The 19,716-nt window shown below is 42.3% G+C and overlaps 1 protein-coding gene across 2 annotated transcripts in view; it reads right to left on the reverse strand.

Annotated features, from left to right (window-relative positions):
* The window catches only part of RPN2 (ribophorin II), a 60,221-nt gene that overhangs the window by 39,876 nt on the left and 629 nt on the right, over window positions 1-19,716 (reverse strand). For both annotated transcript variants that reach the window (XM_045444659.1, XM_045444658.1), the window contains exons 2-4: window positions 15,449-15,642; window positions 3,744-3,839; window positions 3,020-3,195 (exon numbers count right to left, since the gene is read on the reverse strand). In XM_045444659.1, coding sequence (XP_045300615.1) covers window positions 3,020-3,195; window positions 3,744-3,839; window positions 15,449-15,642 — 466 coding nt within the window. The remainder of the gene's footprint in view (window positions 1-3,019; window positions 3,196-3,743; window positions 3,840-15,448; window positions 15,643-19,716) is intronic.

Raw genomic sequence — 19,716 nt, forward strand, 5'->3', positions numbered from 1 at the left:
GTGAGTGTCATGCTGGTAACAACTTCAGAAGTTTTTAGACTGAAATTAATCCACTTAGCTTTTGAAAAGTTTTGTCACTGGCTTTAATTACTTATTCCCCAGTCAGCAATTTCTTTCCCTCTGAAGTACTTTTTCAAACACTAAGAAAGCCGATCTTGTCTTGCTAATATACAGCAAATGATTTAAAGAAATTAGGTTATAGGACACCACAACGGCATCTTTTCAGATGGTTCCTTCAAACCTACAATTTTTTTTTCTCCATTCTAGACAAGTTTATGAACATTCATATCCTAGAATAAGTCTACTTAAATGTAGATGACCCATTTACAAGTCCTAATTTAGATCCAATTTCCTTACACAGGGCAAGTCAGTAGTAATGTTATATAAGGCACCCTGCCAGTTTGATCTTCACAATAACCCTATGAGACAGATACCACTCTCTCCATTTTACATATGAAAACACTGAGGTTTAAGGGGGTTGAAGCTCCTGGTGTTGGTCACAAAGATATTAAGTAGAAGAGTCTGGATTTGAACATAGTTCTCCCCGATCCCAAGCACGTGCTCTTTCTACCTGCACGCTTTCTACAAGGAAACAGAAACATCAAAGTACAGTTTCAGCCTTTATAAACTCTTTGTTGGGCACCTCCCATGCACCATGCTGTGTGCACACCACAAATAAAGAAGCTTACAGTCTAAAAGAGAAAGAACTACAGTAAACCGAGGAAGTAACCAGCTTCCTAAGAAAGAGACTAAGAAGGAAATGCTCTAGAGAAGGAGCTTTTGGTGCAAGCCCGCTAAGAACTGGCACTGCAAGAGCTCCTTCACATGCACTATCTCATTTAATCCTGACATTTATTCTATGATGTAAGGATTATTGGGCTCATTTTATAGATGCGGCTCAGGGAAGTTAGTAACTAACCCAAAGTCGGAGCAAGAAAGGAACAGAGCTGGTGTTCAAAGTATAACCATATAACCAAGTGTAACTGACTCCAAAATAGATGTACTTTCTTTGTATTTTTTCCTGTTCTGGGATTTTGAGGAGGGAAACTTTCTTTTTTGCTTGGAGGGAAAAGGAAAGTTTTGCTGTAGAAGATGGCATCAGACTGAGGCACTGATGACAGGGATATCTGGACATGATACTACGGATCTCACTGGGGATCCCTGGGGATTTCTCCCAAAGGATTATGAGAGGAGATCAAAATAATGTGACCTAAAAGCAAAGGACTGCAGGGCCAAGCACTGGACAAAGTGTGTATAAGACGTCAGCCCTGGGAAAAGTAGCCCCAAAGTCACTGATTACTTACTGACCGTGTGCAAATGAACAGGGTGTGAGTGAGAGAGAATGTCAACTGACTGTGAGCCCTGCCCTTAACAAAATTTCAAGTTTAAAAACATTTTGATCTTACCCCCTCCCCACAAAAACAAACAAACAAACAAACAAAAAACCCAAAAATCTGGGAAACAACTGAACTATCTGCAATAGGGAACTGGTGTCACCAACATCTTGCTAAACAAATAACAAGAGGCCAGGTGCTCCCCCTCCTTTCAGGGGTTGCAACTGAATGGGGGACAAATACAAAACAAAAAATACATGTACTGTTATAAGTGGGGAATTTCAGTGTTAAAGAAAAAAACTACATATAGAATCACTTTTAAGTTTAATAAATATCCTGGGCGCCCTGGTTTCGGTTCAGGTCATGATCTCATGGTTTCGTGTGTTCGAGCTCCACACAGGGCTCTGTGCTGACAGGGCAGAGCCTGCTCGGGATTCTCTCTCTCTCTCTCTCTCTCTCTCTCTCTCTCTCTCTCTTCCTCTCTCCCTCTCCGCCCCCCCCCCCCCCCGCCTCCACCGCCCTTTCTCTGTTTCTCTCCTGCTCACGTTGTCTCTGTCTCTCTCAAAAATAAGTAAATAAACTTTAAAATGCATTTCCCTAATCAGGGCACCTAGGTGGCTCAGTCGGTTAAGCGTCCAACTTTGGCTCAGGTCATGATCTCACAGTTCATGAGTTCAAGTCCCGAGTCGGGCTCTATGCTGACAGCTCAAAGCCCGGAGCCAGCTCTGGATTCTGTGTCTCCCTCTCTCTCTGCTGTCCCTCCCTTGTTCGCGCTCTGTCTCTCTCTCAAAAATAAACATGAAAAAAAAATTTTTAAATGCATTTCACTAATGACAAAAAAAAAGTTTAGTAAACATCCTTAAGTCCGTTAAAACATTAAATTTATAATAAACAGGAAAGTTGCTCAGACTTCCTTTCCTATAAGTGCTTCTCCTTCACCTAAGCTTTTGCAGAGTAGTAGAGTCTGATTCCTAGAATGCTCTCTCCTCTGAGCACACACTTCTCCCAGCAGATGTTGTCTGTCACAGCTTCAAGGGATCCTATAAGCCCTCCTCCAGTGCAGGGCCTCCACTGCCAACAGCTCACTGTGCCCCGGCCAAACCTCAACAAAGATGCACGTGGCTTGTTGGCCTCACTTTCCCTCGGATATCTCCTCCCCTGCTTCAGCCTCTAACCTCAAAAGCAATTCTCTTTTTTTTTTAATTTTTTATTTAAAAAAAATTTTTTTAATGTTTGTTTATTTATTTACTTTTGAGAGAGAGCGAGCACAAGTAGGGGAGGGACACAGAGAGAGAGGGAGACACAGAATCCGAAGCAGGCTCCAGGCTCCGAGCTGTCAGCGCAGAGTCTGATGTGGGGCTTGAACTCACAAACTCAGATCATGACCTGAACTGAAGTTGGACGCTTAACAGACTGAGCCACCCAGGTGCCCCTGAAGCAATTCTGTCTTTATATGGTAGTGTGTTTATATTCTGACTCAGTATCTTGAGGAACACGGTGTCCAGATGAGTCCACCAAGACAGGGACTTCCCTGTCTTAATTTAATATCGTGTCTGCAGCGCCTAGCAGAGCACATGGCACATAGTAGATGCCCAGAAAATATTTGCTGAAATCAGTGGACGAACCCTCTCAGGACAGTCTCTGACACAAATGAAGTCTGAAAAGTGCTCGACACGGTGACTTACGCTAACACAGTCTCTTCCTTGCTGAGGCGAGCGGTAAGGGCACCGAGTGCTTCTTGGGAAGCCAAGGGAAGGCCAAAGCCACTTAGGGCTGCCACTGCATGGTAGATCTGGGTAACGGATGAGTCTTCACTGACAGCTGCCAGAAGCAGATCTTTGGTCTCATTTGAAATAGAGATCTAAGAAAGGATTGGCAGACATAGAGTTTAGAACAGGTGCTGGTAGCTTGTGGCAAACAACACATAGAGAGACTGCCAAAGTCATACCACCCGGCTAGCACACGGTTGTCCCTCCTCAACTGCTGGGACACCAGAATTCAATGTCTGTAGGAACTCAGCATAACACTTGAAAAGATTCTGGCAAGTCACTTGTCTACTTGTATCGTTCTCCTATGTTCAATGAAACGGATTTCCAGAAATCTGGCATGGGGACATTCTTCTTTTACTCTGAACATTTTTAAAAGTTAAAGGGAGTTGGAGAGAAAAATCTAGGCTTCCCAGAAGAGAGGCAACTATAGGAAAAATTACTGAAAAGCCATGAAAAGTGAAAACTCGGAGAAAAAAATAAACTCCATTTCCTTAAGAAAAATAAAATCACAAGAATGGAATTCCCACCCACACTAATGGATTCTTATTGTTAAAAAAAAAAATTAATCTGACATGACCCTCCCCCTTTAAAAATACACATTACAGTGTAAAGCATACAGAAACGTAGAAGCTGGACTCACCTCACACCCTGAGAGGGCCTGGCTGGACTGGGCAGCATAGAAAAGGGAATCCACATTGCCTGGATCAAGGTTTGACTTAATGAAGGCGCACGCTTTCTAAATAGGAGGGAAAGTCAATGATAAGTGGCAATATACACAGTGACTGGGAAAGCATACATGTTTTTTGAGGACCAAATGCTAAGCAATCTGTGATGGCTAAAAGTATGAACTATACAAGATTTTGTGTTTTAAGCAGGTATTTTCCATAGAACACTGTATTACACAACACTGTAGACTTCATATCAAGAGCAACAAACCTAAAGTACTCTAGTCCTTCTGAAGCCTAAGAGAAAAGAAAAAAGAAAAAAAAAAAAACATTTTCACTGATTACCTGCTGTGGCCATAACCTGTGCTGGGTGTTTATGATGCTCTTCCTTTTAATGAACATAAGGACCCTATGGTAGATATTACCATTCCCATTTGACAGGAAAAGAAAGCTTAGAGTTGGTAAGTCACCTGATGAAGGTGACAAAGCCACAAAATGGCAACGTCTCCACCGATTCTAACTGTACTGGGGTCTCCACTTAGATGTCTCCAAAGTTAAGTCAGGTTCAACACATCTAAAATGAGCTTGAAACCTTCTATTTCTTCACCTGGACCTTCCAGCTCATGTACAGGCACCACCACATACCCTACTACCTGAAGCAGGAACCTAGGAATCATTCTCGACTTTTCTGTTACCCTACAAGCCTGGTGATCCTATCCCCTTTCATTTTTCCAACCCAATCCCCATCTTCTGGCTTCCCTCATTGCCTTATTTCAGGTACTTGCCATTTGTCACCTAGTCTGTTTTAATCATCTCCTAACTGGCCTCAAGCCATGCAGTTCATTCTGCATACTGACTGCTTCAAGGGTGGTCTTCACAAAATACAAATGTAACCATTTTACTCTGCTATCAAAACGCTTGGGTGGTTCCATACTATCCTCAGAAAAAGAGCCGAAGTTTCTGATACAGCATAAAATGCCCCCGTGACTGGCACTTTCAGTGCCAGCTTTACCACCACACCACCTCCGACTCCGAAGTCTTACCCTCCAGCATGCTGCAGCTACCCAGAGACACTATGATCTCGCCTTGGTATGTATGTGACCCTGCTACTACCCTGGCTGGGAGCACCCTTCCCTTGTCCCTCCAGTCTGCCCAACCAGGTCTTATCTTCATCTCTGTTCAGATGTCACCTCTTCCAGAAAGCATTTACGGACATTCATCCCAGGTTAGGCCAGGGCCTTCCCTCCCAAATGCTCCCCTAAAGTGCTTACCACACTGTACTACCTCCCCCAGTGACCAGTTACTGAAGAGCAAAAACTTGGATGAACCCCAATCACAGTGTCTGCCACAAAGTAGGCACATAATAAAACTCATGCTATTCTCACTGTATCAAACCACAAGGAATACTATCTAATAGTTACATTGCTAAACCTTTTGATGGAGGTAACATAAAATTCAGCTATTCAAAATTAAGTGGCAATAAAACCAGTTAAAAGTGGGTGCTTCTGAGGAGTAAGACAGGGTGTAGAACAAGGTGGGCCATGTAATGGGTTGATGCTTTTCACTAACAGTTGTGCTGTATTATCTGATTTTTTCCTGTGTGTGTGTGTGTGTGCTACTTTAACCAAAAATCTATTTTTAAATTTTATGAAAGAAGTTAAATAAGAGTCTCAAAACAAATGGGTTTCAACCAGAAGTTTGAGAAGAAAAAAAACACACAAAGAAATACTTCACACTGCACAAATTAGGGATCTGAAAAGAAAACAATCTACTCAAGGAATCCTTCAGGACAATGTGGGTAAACTTAAGACATGTACTTTATCGCCATCTGGTGCTTTAACAATAGAACAACAGCATCCAAGACCACCACCCCCCCCCCCCCCCCCCCCCCCCGCCAAGGATTATGGTCACTGCTACCACTTTTTGAGCACTTAAAATGTGTCAACATTGTTCTAAGTGTTTTATGTGCATTTCTCCTTAAGTATTAGGTCCTCCTCTTATCTTAAGTTTACAGACAAGAAACCTGAGTCATCAGAGAGGCAAAGTGACTTGTCCAAGGTCACTCAACTCTTAATGGAGGAGCTGGAATTCAAACCCAGGCAGCCTGGCTCCATAGTTTGGGCTTCATACGACCTCTGTCTCTCAAGGTTTTTCATCTCTAGTGAAAAATTATATGTCCTGTAGGAAAACCAGCATTGTGCCAATTCCCTAATTCTTTGTACAGGCAAATGAAGGTAAACAGTCCCAGCAGTCAGTGGCTTTTAAGCTCCCAATGTGTACTAGGTTTTAACAGCAGCAGCAGAAGTGCCAGAAGACCTCTGGAAACACACCCTGGACTCTTGGAAGACCACCCAATGCTGAGGCTTCAGCTGGCCACTTCCAAGGGTTTGTAACTCTGACTTGAGCTGTCCTCACCCTACATTCATTTTCCCAACTGAGGCCTGCAAATCGTCCCCTAACTGTCCACTCCCTATCTGCTCCTCTCTAACCTTCTATGCCCTATATTAATACTCCCAATTATCTAAACATCCTCCTGAGCAAAGAACATCGGTGCTTTTCTCTACCCATTCTTCCCTACAACTCCCTGAACAGAATCAGGAGCCAAGAAAAGATAGCTAAATCTCTCTCATCTGCCCTTACCTCTCCCTTATTTTCACCATTAACATCTCCCAACTACTCTGAACTCCTCTCACACCACACTCTGTAATCTCGCCAGACTTCGTCACCGTGTTCCCACACCAGGTCCTTTGTAACGGGGCCCACCTTTTCCTCTTAAAAAAAAAATTATATGTATATGTAATATATATACAATATATATTACATATATATACATATATGTATTATATACGTATACGTATATAATACATATATGTATATAATACACATACATACACACATATATATGTATGTGTGTATGTACATATATATTATTTATTTTGAGAGAGAGAGGGAGCGAGCATGAGCAGGGGAGGGAGAGAGAGAGGGAATGAGAGAACCTCAAGCAGGCTCCACACTGTCGGCACTGTCAACATGGAGCCCGCTGTGGAACTCGAACTCACGAACCATGAGATTATGACCTGGGCTGAAATCAAGAGTTGGATACTTAACTGACTGAGTCACCGAGGCGCCCCTTGGGCTCACCTTTTTCATACATACCTCTTACCACACTTCCCCCCGCACCTCTGTTCTGGCTGTCCCGGACAACCGACTCACTGCTCCCAAAACACAAGCACTTTTAAGCCTCCAGATTAGTGTGAGCAGTTCTCTCCATCTGGAAGCCCATTCATCTCATTCAACTTGTCAGCTAAACTTCTCCCTCTCAATTGGTAACTCCTGACATATTAACAAAATTCAAGACTTCTTTTACTTTATTTTATTTTATTTTTTGAAGTTTATTTATTTACTTTGAGAGAGAGCAAGTGGGGCAGGGGGAGAGAGAGACAGAGACCCAAGCAGGCTCAGTACCGCCAGTGCAGAGCCCAATGCAGGGCTCAAACCCACAAACTGAGAGATCATGACCTGAGCCAAAGTCGGATGCTCAACAGACTGAGTCACCCAGAAGTCACCAAGACTTCTTTTATTTTATTATTATTTTTTTTCAACGTTTATTTATTTTTGGGACAGAGAGAGACAGAGCATGAACGGGGGAGGGGCAGAGAGAGAGGGAGACACAGAATCGGAAACAGGCTCCAGGCTCTGAGCCATCAGCCCAGAGCCCGACGCGGGGCTCGAACTCACGGACCGCGAGATCGTGACCTGGCTGAAGTCGGACGCTTAACCGACTGCGCCACCCAGGCGCCCCAAGACTTCTTTTAAAATAAACTTTACTTGGGGCACCTGGGTGGCGCAGTCGGTTAAGCGTCCGACTTCAGCCAGGTCACGATCTCGCGGTCCGTGAGTTCGAGCCCCGCGTCGGGCTCTGGGCTGATGGCTCAGAGCCTGGAGCCTGTTTCCGATTCTGTGTCTCCCTCTCTCTCTGCCCCTCCCCCGTTCATGCTCTGTCTCTCTTTGTCTCAAAAATAAAAAATTAAAAAAAAAAAAAAAACTTTCCTTGGGGGCGCCTGGGTGGCTCAGTCGGTTAAGTGCCCAACTCTTGATTCTGGCTCAGGTCACAATTTCACAGTTCGATTTCACAGTTCGTGGGGACTGAGCCCCTCCTTGGGCTCCACGCTGTTAGCGCAGAGCCTGCTTGGGATTCTCTCTCTGCCCCTCCCCAGCTCAGGTTCTCTCTCTCTCTCTCTCTCTCTCTCTCAAAATAAATAAATAAACATTTTTTTAAAATAAACTTTTCTTGATCCTTCTCTCCCCCCAGCTGCTACCTTCTCTCTCCGCTACCAGTGAGTTTCCAAGTCGGAAAAGCCAAGAGACTTTCCAGTGCTCACTCCCTCAGCACTGGACAGAACTGATCACTTCCTCATTCTGAAACATTCGCCTCCCTTTGCTTCCAGGATTCTCCAGCACTCTCCTGGCTCTTGTCCTACTTCTCACAGGGGCTCCTTACTTTCATCCTCTTCTACCTGACCTTTCAACGCTGGAGTTTTTCAACTCCTAGGCTCACTTCTCATCCATCCTCTCTCTCTCAAGGCAATCTCACTCATGCCCACGGCTTCATCCAGAACTTTTATGCAGATATTCTCAAGATTTTTACCCCCAACCCAGACTTCTCTCAATGGCCATTTACAGGACTCAAAGGCATTTCAAACTCAACAGGTTTAAGACCAAATTCATGAACTTGCCTGCACAAACCTATGTTCCTGTCTTACAGAATAGCTCAACATCTACCTGTGCAGCAAATGCTGGAAGTCCAGCTGTTAACTTTTTTTTTTTTTAAGTGTATTTATTTTGAGAGAAAGAGCACGCATGCATGCAGAGGAGGGACAGAGACAGAGAGAGGAAGAGAGGAAATCCCAAGCAGTCTCCATGCTGGCAGCACAGAGCCCATTGCAGGGCTCGATCCCACGAACCATGAGATCATGACCTGAGCTGAAATCAAGAGTCAGATGCCCAAATGACTAAGCCACCCAGGCGTCCCCGAGTATTATCTTTTGCACCCCTTCTGCATTCAGTGTTGCCCCATATTCCCCTGCCAAAGTCTGTCTTCTATAGAACAGGAAAGAAACCTTTCCAAAATGAAAATGGATCGTGATACTTGATGCTTAAAATCAACTGCTCTTTAAAGAAAAAGCAAAAATTTTCCTGTGGCTGCCAAGGCACTTAGACTTAGCTCCAGCCTTTCTCTCTGGCTGCACTCCTCTCTCTCCCACTGTCTGCTTAACATGTGGCCTCCAGTCAGTCTCTCAAATGTAATCTGCTCCCTGCCTGCACAGGTCCCTTGCACATGCCATTCTTTCTGCCTAAAGTCCCCTCCCCTGTCCCCGTTAACTCTTCTTCTCCCTTTAGAATTCAGATCAGTCATACCTTCCTTCATTTAATAAACAGTTACTGAGTGCCTACCACATGCCAGCTGCTATTCTAGGAACTAGAGATGTACAACAAATAAAATGGACAAGGTCCCTGCCCTCAAGGAGCTGTAATTTAGAGGGATACAGAGTGAGATTTAAGTTCAGAGATTTCCTTGGGAAAGCCTTCCCTGACCAGGTCAAAGTCCCCTATTTATAAATAGTATATATCTCTTGGGGCACCTGGGTGGCTCAGTCGGTTGAGCGTTCAACTTCGGCTCAGGTCATAATCTCACAGTTCGTGAGTTTGAGCCCCGCGTCAGGCTCTGTGCTGACAGCTCGGAGCCTGGAACCTGCTTTGGATTCCGTGTCTGCCTCTCTCTGCCCCTCCTCCACTCGCGTGCTCTCTCTCTTGAAATAAATAGACGTTAAAAAAAAATTTTTTTTAATAAAAAATAAAAATAAACACTATATACCTCACCTTCGTAAAACTTACCGTTGTTACAAATATTCATGTATACATTTGCTTATATGACTAATGTCTATCTCCACTATTAGAGTATACATTCCAAGAGGGCAGAAGCTTTCTTTCACTGTTCAACACTGAATCCCCAGTGCCAAGCACATGGCACGAATTCACTAAATATCTGTTAAATGACTAAATAAATCGTGCAGCAGCCAGTACAGATGGCAACCCCCCTGTACAAGGTTAGGGCTTATGGCGAGCTTTCTCAGCAGACAGCGTGAGTGAGCTTCTCCCTCTGCTGAACTCCACACACCACATGGGCCTGGGACTTTCTACATGCTAAGCATCCTTTTGTACTCAGCACCTGATCTCACTATCATGGTACCTGTCCTTCACTAGGTAATGAGCTGTTATCTTTTCTGCACTTAGTATAATGCCTGGCACATAGCAAATGCTCCACAAATAATTACTGCCTGAAGGAATGTCTGACTGTCTGCTATCCCTAGCAACCAGCTGAGTACCTGGCCCTCAACAAGCACTCAGTACTCGGTGAATGGGACAAACATCCTGTCCTTCATATGTACTCGCCACGTACCAGACACTGAGCTAAGCACTTTATTTATTTATTTTTTTTAATGTTTATTTTTGAGAGAGAGAGAGAGAGAGAGAGGGAGGAAGGGGCAGAGACAGTGAGACAGAGGATCCCAAGCAGAGAGCCTGATGCGGGGCTCAAACTCACGAACCAAGAAATCATGATGTGAGCCGAAGTCAGAACTCAACCAACTAAACCACCCAGGCGCCCCAAGCTAAGCACTTTATACAAATCATCTCATTTATTCCCCATAACAACCCTATAAGATAGGTACCATTTTCGCCTTTTTACAGACAGGGAAAGTGTGTGATTGTCTGACAACCTGTAAACACTGCCTAATGTTTCCTGATTTTAGTCATTCAAACACTACATCGCAAGTTTTGCCATACTATATAACCTATTTACTTCATGTTTTCATTATGGTGAATACAAAACAACTTCTTAAATCTTAAAGAAGGCTAAGCAGTAACATCTATAAAACCACCATTCTCATGTGCTTATTATTTTTATTTATTTTTTTAAGTTTATTTATTTATTTTGAGGGAGAGAGAATGAGCAGAGGAAGGGCAGAGAGAGGGGGGAACAGAGGATCTGAAGTAGGTTCTGTGCACATAGCAGAGAGCCCGATGCAGGGCTTGAACTCACGAACCATGAGATCATGACCTGAGCCAAAGTCAGACACCCAACGAATTGAGCCTCCCAGGTGACCCTCATGTGCGTATGGCTTTTAATTATACATATATAGATCCTGATTATTAAAATGAAATTGTTCACTCTTCGTAACACCTAAAACTAACTCTCATTCCACATTCTGTTGTTCCTACAACTGCCTTCTACTCATATTCTTATTAAACCCCATTCCTCTCAGTTTTGCTGGCAAAATCTCTTATGACAAAATAACCAAAATCTCCCCTAAGGATCTACCTGTGAGAGCAGCCAGTTCAGTGCATCTAGCAGGGCTGAGGGCATTCTCTCTGCTCAGCTGAAAGCAACAACAATGGAGCAGGATGCACATCACCACATGGAAGTGGCAGTAAGGGAGACTGTCCTCAGTGGATTTATTTAGTGCGCACATCTAATAGGGCAATTTGCTAGCTTGAACCTTCCATACAACTCCCTTCCATTGTTTACGATGTGCACATCACACAATCACCGCAGCACATTCCACAAGCGACCTGAAGAACAAAGTGTGATTAATCCATTTATTTTCTGGTTAACAGGCACATTTGAGAGCTTCCATTTCTAATAAGCTAACGTTTACAATTCATTCAACAACCATGTGTCGAACACCCTCTGTTTATTAGGCATCAAGCAATGGGAATGACAGTCGAGAAAAATGTCAATCGATGTCCATCACCCACTACTACTACATAATAGAGCTGAGAGCTAATACTTAGTACATACTCCATGCCATCACCATGTTAACTACGCTAACAGACTATGAGTGGTGAGTGGACTATTATTATCTCCATCTTACAGATGAGAAAACAGATTCTGAAAGGTTCGGTAAGCTGCACAGTTAACTCAGCTATGTAGTTCTGAAGTCAAGAACTCGAAGCCAAGCAGTCTGACTTTAGAGTCTGTGTTATAAACACAAAGCCATAGCTGGCCCAATTATGCAATTACCCCATATCACACTGCACTGCAGCCATCCAGATGGCTTCAGTCTGCATCTTCAGCCCTGACCAACGTCCCCTCAAACTCTGGACATCACCAGAGAACACCTTTAGGAGTATGTGTTCAACCTAAATCCATGTGGAACCCCAAATCATGAGACAGATAAAAAGGCACTGCTCTAGCTAACATGAAAGTGGCTCATTCTTCCATGATATCCCTGGACTGAATCCTACAGTTCCATACAAGCTTGAAAATGACCAGTAGAAACTGCTCTTCCTGCATTCAAATCCACCAAAATTTACTATTAACCTAATATTCCAATTTTGTCTCCTATATCTCACAATATAAAACCTCTATAGGGCAAGACTGCTTCACTCTGTGTCTCCCAATCTGCTCTGTCTCGTCCCCAGGCCCTCTACAGACTGCAGCCCTCTGTACATTGCAGTATCTGTGCCAGGCATTGTCTGAACTCCCCTGAACAAATTATAAATAGAAGCAAAACTTTTAAAATATTGACAATGATGATGATAATAATAATAATAATAACAATAACTACCACCTGAAGGGTCTTTTGTAGGCCGAACACTTACTAGGCTTAATAAGATTTCACTTTATCTTTATAATGATCCATTGAGGAAGGGATCATAACTCCCATTTTACAGAGGTGGAGCCAGAATCAAAAACTTGGGCTAACTAGCACCGATGCCTGCACTCGTTCTTTTGAGCAAAACTAATTTTACCAGGAAGTACATTCACCTTGAGGGTTTATAACAGTATGATCACAAGGAAAAATTGTTTCCTTAATACAGTCATATGTTAAGGAAGGAAATACTGGGCAGGAAACAAGAGCTAGCTGTCAGGAAGAAACCTGAATGAGTGTGGACCTCATACAGCAGGATTAACAAACTTTCTGTTTGTAAAGGACCAGAGAGTAAATATTTTAGGCTTTTCAGGCCAGACGGTCTCTTTAGTAACTACTCAACTCTACTGCTAAAGTGCAAAAGCCGCTACAAGAGTGGGCATGGCTGTGTTTCAATAAAGCTTTATTTACAAAAGCAGGCTTCAAGCTGGATTTGACTCTGGGGGCCATAGTCTGTCAACACTTCTGCCATACAGTATTCAGATGATGGCTGGCAGACATCGGGCAAATTACCTAACCATTCTGAGCTTCCATGCCCTCCTCTATTACAGGATACTATTTTTGACCACATAGAATTAAGACAATTAACTCAAGCTAATATATCCAATGTACCCAGCACACAGGAGGCATTCAATAAATCAATAGCAGTTACTGATTTTAGTGTGGGGCAGGAAATGTAAAAGTAAGCCTAAGACATCACAAACTCTCCTACTAGATCACATAAAAACAAGCAAAAAACGCACATAGAACGGCATTTTGGCCTACTGGCTAAAAGGCGACATTTTGACGATCAAAAAGAATAACAACTGTTATTGTAGGTCAACTATACTTCAAAAAAGAAAAAAGAAAAAAAAAGAATAACAACTGCCATGGATTGCAAAACATTAACTAGGACTACCAGTTCTGGCCATGGCAGGATTAAAGGCATTGAAGTTACCTCCTGCCGTCAATAACGACAAAACTAAAAAAATATACGAAGTTGAGACACTGGACAACAGACAGTACAAGGCTGTGATGCTTAAAAGAAAGTAAATAGTATGAAAACGATAGCACAAATGACAGGATTTTAAATAGAAATATCTCTTTATATGGTCCTTTTGTTATTCGTGACATACCAAAATAGTAATTCAAAGTATATTGATGAAGTTCAAACGCACATTACAATCTCTAGAGCAAATACTAAAATAATAAGTAGAGCTAAAAAGCCAACAGAAGACATAAAATGGAATAATCAAAAATTAATTCAATCCAGGGCACCTGGGTGGCTCAGTTGGTTAAGCATCCAACTCTTAGTTTTGGCTCAGGTCATGATTTTACGGTTCGTGCATTCGAGCCCTGCATCGGACTCCATGTTGACGGTGCAGAGACTGCTTAGGATTCTCTTTCTCTCCCTCTCTCTGCCCCTCCCATGCTCTCTCTCTTTCAAAATAAATAAATAAACTTAAATTATAAAAAATTATTCAATCTAAGACAGGAAGGAAGGAGGAAAAAAACAGCTAATCAAAAACAAGATGGTAGACTTAAACTAAACAATATAGTTACGTTACATATAAATAGACTAAACTCCCAATTAAAAGATATTGTCAGATGAGATTTTACAAAAACAAGTCCCTACTAGATACTGTTTACAGAGAGAGGGTAATCTGACAACACCTGAATCCACTGATCCAACTTTATCATAACTAAAACAACCAGATATTACACACCCATTGATAGGAAGTACACATAGGAAGTACCTATGAAATGTTTTTGCCAAGAAAATTGACCTGAATACAAGTAAGCCTCAAGAGCTAACCATCAGTTTACAGGAATACGAGAGATAAGGAGGTATGTTCAAAAACAGTATGAAGATGCTATCAACTAAAGGCAGAATGTGGAAACTTCTCCAGGATGAGTTGGTCTGGCTTGTTCTACAAGTAAAAGGTACTGGGGGAGGGGAAGATGGAAACGGTTATTAGACGAAAAAGGTCTTTAAAAGCAAAGTTTTCTCCAACTGGTAGCAGAAGAGGTCAGAGAGATTTGAAGAGTAAGAACTCAACATGACATTACTGACTTAAATGGGGAGGGGACAACATGAGAAGTAATGTGGGTCGCCTTGAGGAACAGAGAGCAGCCCTTGGCTGACAGCCCACAAGAAAATGGGGATCTTAGACGTAAGACTGCACAGAACTGCATGCATTCTGTCAATCACCTGAAGAAAACTGAAGCACATTCTTCCCCAGAGCCTCCAGATAAGAGCCCAGCCTTGGCCAACACCTTTACTTTGACCTTCTGTGACACTAAGTAGAGAGCACATACAAACCTGCCTGGACTTCTCACTACAGAATTATCAGCTAATAGATGAATACTATTTTAAATAACTAAATTTATAGTCATTTGTTATGCAGCCACAGAAAACTAATAACCCAAGGCTTATATGAGAAACCTGGCCTTAACCCCTTTACCCTAGCTATCCATGCTATTGTAATAAATAAAATGTAAATTCACTTAAGACTGTTCCTAAAACCAGGTAAAGTTTTAGTCATGATGCATGTTCCTCATCAAAGGTCCAAAAAAACAAAAAATCAAAACTGCCTGATACAGTGTCAGTGTTTAATAAATATGAATGCTCTCATCTTGAATTCCTTTATTATTTATGAGTCACACGTACAGGGCACTTAAGAAGTCCATGTGGTATTGTACAGTCTCACTCAGAACTATAGCAACAGTTTCTAGAGGTAAAATGTCAAATTTAAAGTAAAATGTCAAGTTTCTAAGACTCACTCTTCTTTATATTCTACTATAACACCTGGCATGGTCCTAAACATACATTAGGCATTAAGAAAAAAAAAAAAGATCTGGCAGATGGAAATAAGTATTTTTTACATTGGATTTGCCTTGGTCTTCCTCAAATGAGCAAGAGTTAGTTCTGAAGTACACAAAAGGAACACAGTCAAGGGATGAGGCCAAGACAAAAGTAGCCTTACCTTTACATCTGGCACCTGGGCACCAAGGCTGCTGAGTCCCACGATGGAGTAGAAAGCAGTTTCCAAACTTGTGAAAGGGCGGTCCAGTGAGGCTTTCAGTCTCTCCACATCTGGCTTGGTGAGGTAGTGAGTGGGCGTCAGAGCCTGGGTGCTGGCTATGATTGTCAGAGCCAACAGGAAGACAGTGCTTGAACCTTGGGGGGAAATGACTATTAAATACACTCCACAAACGATTCCAAAGTTCTACGTACAGTTCCAATGATGGCGTACACCAAGGTCTGGGAACCAAATCATAAGAGGAAGTGGGAGGGGACTGGGAGGTTTAAACTGGAAAGAAGTCCTAGGGAAGTGGTGGGTACGGTCTCCTTCATCCATCTGAAGGGCAGTCCTCCTGGCAGCCTCTGTGGGCTGAAGCACAGAACCCATCATGCCACTCCATTTCAAGCACGTTTGTAACTCCTATGCCGCTAGGACAAGCCCAATCCTGACCCCTCACCACGGCCTTGCCTGCCTCTCACAGGATCTCTTCCCTCACTCTTCCCTTCATCTGTGGCTCTCTGGCTCCCTCTGTTCTTCTAATGAGTCATGTTCTTCCCTACCCAGCACTTTTTCATGCTTTCCCTTACTTCAACTTTGCTTAATTTTTACTCTCAGATTTCAGTTCAAGTATCTCTTCCTTAAAAAGCCTCCCAACAGCCCTCAGTACTTGGGTTAGGTCCCCAGTACTATAGTGACTTATACAGCCACACTATAAAGTACTATAAAGAATGTGACCTCTGAGGCCAGGTTTAAATTCTAGCTCTGCAACTTATTAGCAGTGTGGCTGTGGCAGTTACAATGTGGCCAACCCATGCCTTAGTTTCCTCAAGTGTAAAGTGGGGAGTAACAGTACCTACCTTAGGGGTGTAATGAGGATTACATGAGTTAACATAGAAAGATCTTAGAGTAGTGACTCTTACAGCAAGAACTACATAAATGTTAGCTACCTCTATTAGCACTGCTATTGTTGCCAGATCAATGCATAGCAACCGGTACTTCGTCCATGTAGTCTTTTTCACAACCATAAGTAATAGTGTAATGTCTGATTCCTCTGCTAAACTGTAAGCTCCAGGATACAGTTTCTCCGATACATCCCCGTATTTCCAAGTATTACACATCACTCGGCATAGTGCTAAATTAATATTTGCTAAATACACGGAAAGAAAAGTTAATCCTTGACTATTGTGCTCCAGGAGACAGGAAACAGTTAGGAATGGTACATTCTATGGGCTGTTTCCTGAATTGTCTGCCACCCAATTGTACAATATCCATCCTTCACCACCACCACCTTATCCATACTTTTCATGGTTTCAGTTACCCATGTTCAAACACGGTGCAGGACTGTCAGGTCAACAGTAGCCTAACGTACATCACAATGCCTGTGTCATTCACCTCACTTCATCTCATCACGCAGGCATTTTATCATGTAGTTATCTATATCAAGAAGGGTGAGTACAGGACAAGATATTTTGAAAGAGAGGGAAGACCACATTCACATAGCCTTTAGCACAATGTATTGTTGTAACTGTTCTTTTACTATTAGTTATTGTTGTTAATCTCTCACTGTGCCTGATCTATAAATTAAACTTTATCATAGGTATGCATGTATACAAAAAACACATATGTATAGGGTTCAGTTTTAGGCATCCACCGGGGTTCTTGGAAAGTATGCCCTGCAGATACGGGAGCACTACTATCATGAGGCTAATAGAAATGGTCCTAGGGGCGCCTGGGTGGCGCAGTCGGTTAAGCGTCCGACTTCAGCCAGGTCACGATCTTGCGGTCCGTGAGTTCGACTCCCGCGTCGGGCTCTGTGCTGGCAGCTCAGAGCCTGGAGCCTGCTTCCGATTCTGTGTCTCCCTCTCTCTGACCCTCCCCCGTTCATGCTCTATCTCTCTCTGTCCCAAAAATAAATAAACGTTGAAAAAAAAATTAAAAAAAAAAAAAGAAATGGTCCTAAACCTCTGCCTATAGTGTCAAATTTACTTTGAACTATAATCCCTTAAGAAAGGCATTATTAGGGAGAGCCTGGCTGGCTCAACTGGTAGAGCATGTGACACTTGATCTCGAGGTTGTTGAGTTCAATGCCCACATTGGGCATACAGATTACTTTTTTTAAAAAGCATGATTGTATCTATTTTACAAATAAGAAAATTCAGAGTGAGAGTAGCCTGCAGCCGATCTTGGACTCAAACTCAAATCTAACTAAAGAGGTTAGATAATTATTTTTTGGAGTATATTATAGAAATGATGCCTACATTAGTGCTACTCAGAATCGTTCTTCTATGAATGCTAGTTCTATTTAAATCCTTGTGTATGTGTTAAATAATCTAAAAAATGTGAAAGTTCTTTTTAAAGCACTAGAAAGAGAGGTGCCTGGGAGACTTAGTCATGTGAGCATCCGACTCAATGTTGGCTGAGGTCATGACCTCATGTTTTGTGAGATCAAGCCCCACATGGAGCCCTACATTTTGGGATTCTTTCCCTCTCTCTCTGCCCCTCCCCTGCTCACGTTTCCTCTTTCTCCCTCTCAAAATAAAAAAATAGACATTTTAAGAAAACACTAGAAGGGGTGCCTGGCTGGCTCAGTCAGTTAAGCGTCCGACTTTGGATCAGATCATGATCTCGCCATTAGTGGCTTCGAGCCCCGTGTTGAGTTCTGTGCTGACAGCTCAGAGCCTGGAGCCTGCTTGGGATTGTGTCTCCCTCTCTCTCTGCCTTCCCCTGTTCACTCTCTGTCTGTCTGTCTCTCTCTCTCTCAAAAATAAACATTAAAAAAAATTGTTTTTAAAAACACTAGAAAGAAATCTATAATGCATTCATTAATAAAATATTTATTGGATGCCTACCAAGCACTATTTTTGGTATTAAAGCAGGAAACAGAAAAAACAAAACAAGACCTCACGGAGTCTACATTCTAGGGTGAAAAGAAAGATATCACACAACACAATTAAGAAACATTACGTATCACGTTAGGTGACAATCATTATGGAGAATAAAAAAGCACAGAAGAGATAACTGAGAAGAACTACAATTTTTAATATGAGAGTCTATGACGGTCTAACTAAGAAATAAAACTACTGTGTATAGACCTGAAGGAAAAGAAGGAGCAAGTCACAAAGACATTTTTGGGGAAACTATCCCAAGAAGAAAAGCAAGTGCAAAGACCCTGAATCAGCAGTATATATAGTATTCTTGGCTATTAGCAAAGAGGAAAGTATAGCTAGAGTGGCATAAGCAAAAGATGAAAAGTATGGAAACGGTGATAAAGGCAGCAGAGGTTAAATCTGAAGGGCCTTTAACATCTTTGTAGGGCCTCTGGCTTTTAATGAGTGAGATGGGAGCCACTAGAAAGTTTTGAGGAGTGATTTGATTTACATTTTAACAGGATCATTGACACAATTGTCAGGATTTAATGGGATCTTGACACAATTGTCAAGAATAAACAAAACTGTGTTGAGACTATGCAGGAGAAAGGACCTAAAAAGCATCACCAGTTAGTAATAACCCAAGTAAAAAGATAATGGTGGTCACAGCCAGGGTGACAGTAGTAGAGGTGAGAAGCAGTCAGAGTCTGGCTAGAATTCAAGGTCAAAGCCAGAACTTTTAAAGGATAGAAAAATGCAAGAAAAATCTGAATCTCCAGTGCTTTGTATACATGCATGTACTCAATATATTAAGATCTAGTAAATGACTATGAAAACATGTGTGGGATATGCCCATACTATATGCTAAGTACTTGGCATGCACTGAGTCATTAAATCTTCACAACATGCAAATGAGTGTGGTTTACAGACCAAGAAATTGAGACTCAGAAGGAGTTACCTGCCCTAAAAAACAAATGAGAATCAAACTGCAGGCATTTTGAATCCAAAGTTTGTTTTTAACCACTCTATCACCCTCAACTTTTCAAAAACTGGAACAATGACCCAGTATCTTATTCACTGTTATCGTGGGCAAGTTACTTCTCTTCTTTGAAATTCTGCCTTCCTATCTGTCAAATGTAAATAATAGTACACATGCCCCACGCCGCCGCGGTGAGACTACAGGAGGATTCCATTCTGCACAGTGCTCACTCAATAACTAGCAATACAGTTAACTTTATTGATGCTTGCTTAGTGCCATATACTATTTTAACTACGCAAGGGAATCAGCTTATTTTGATACAGCAATTTATGCAGCGGATAATGTGACTGATCTAGTTCACAGATCAGAAACTGAGGTGTGGA

Source organism: Leopardus geoffroyi, chromosome A3 (assembly GCF_018350155.1).
Source record: "Leopardus geoffroyi isolate Oge1 chromosome A3, O.geoffroyi_Oge1_pat1.0, whole genome shotgun sequence".
In the NCBI taxonomy this organism is placed as follows: domain Eukaryota; kingdom Metazoa; phylum Chordata; class Mammalia; order Carnivora; family Felidae; genus Leopardus; species Leopardus geoffroyi.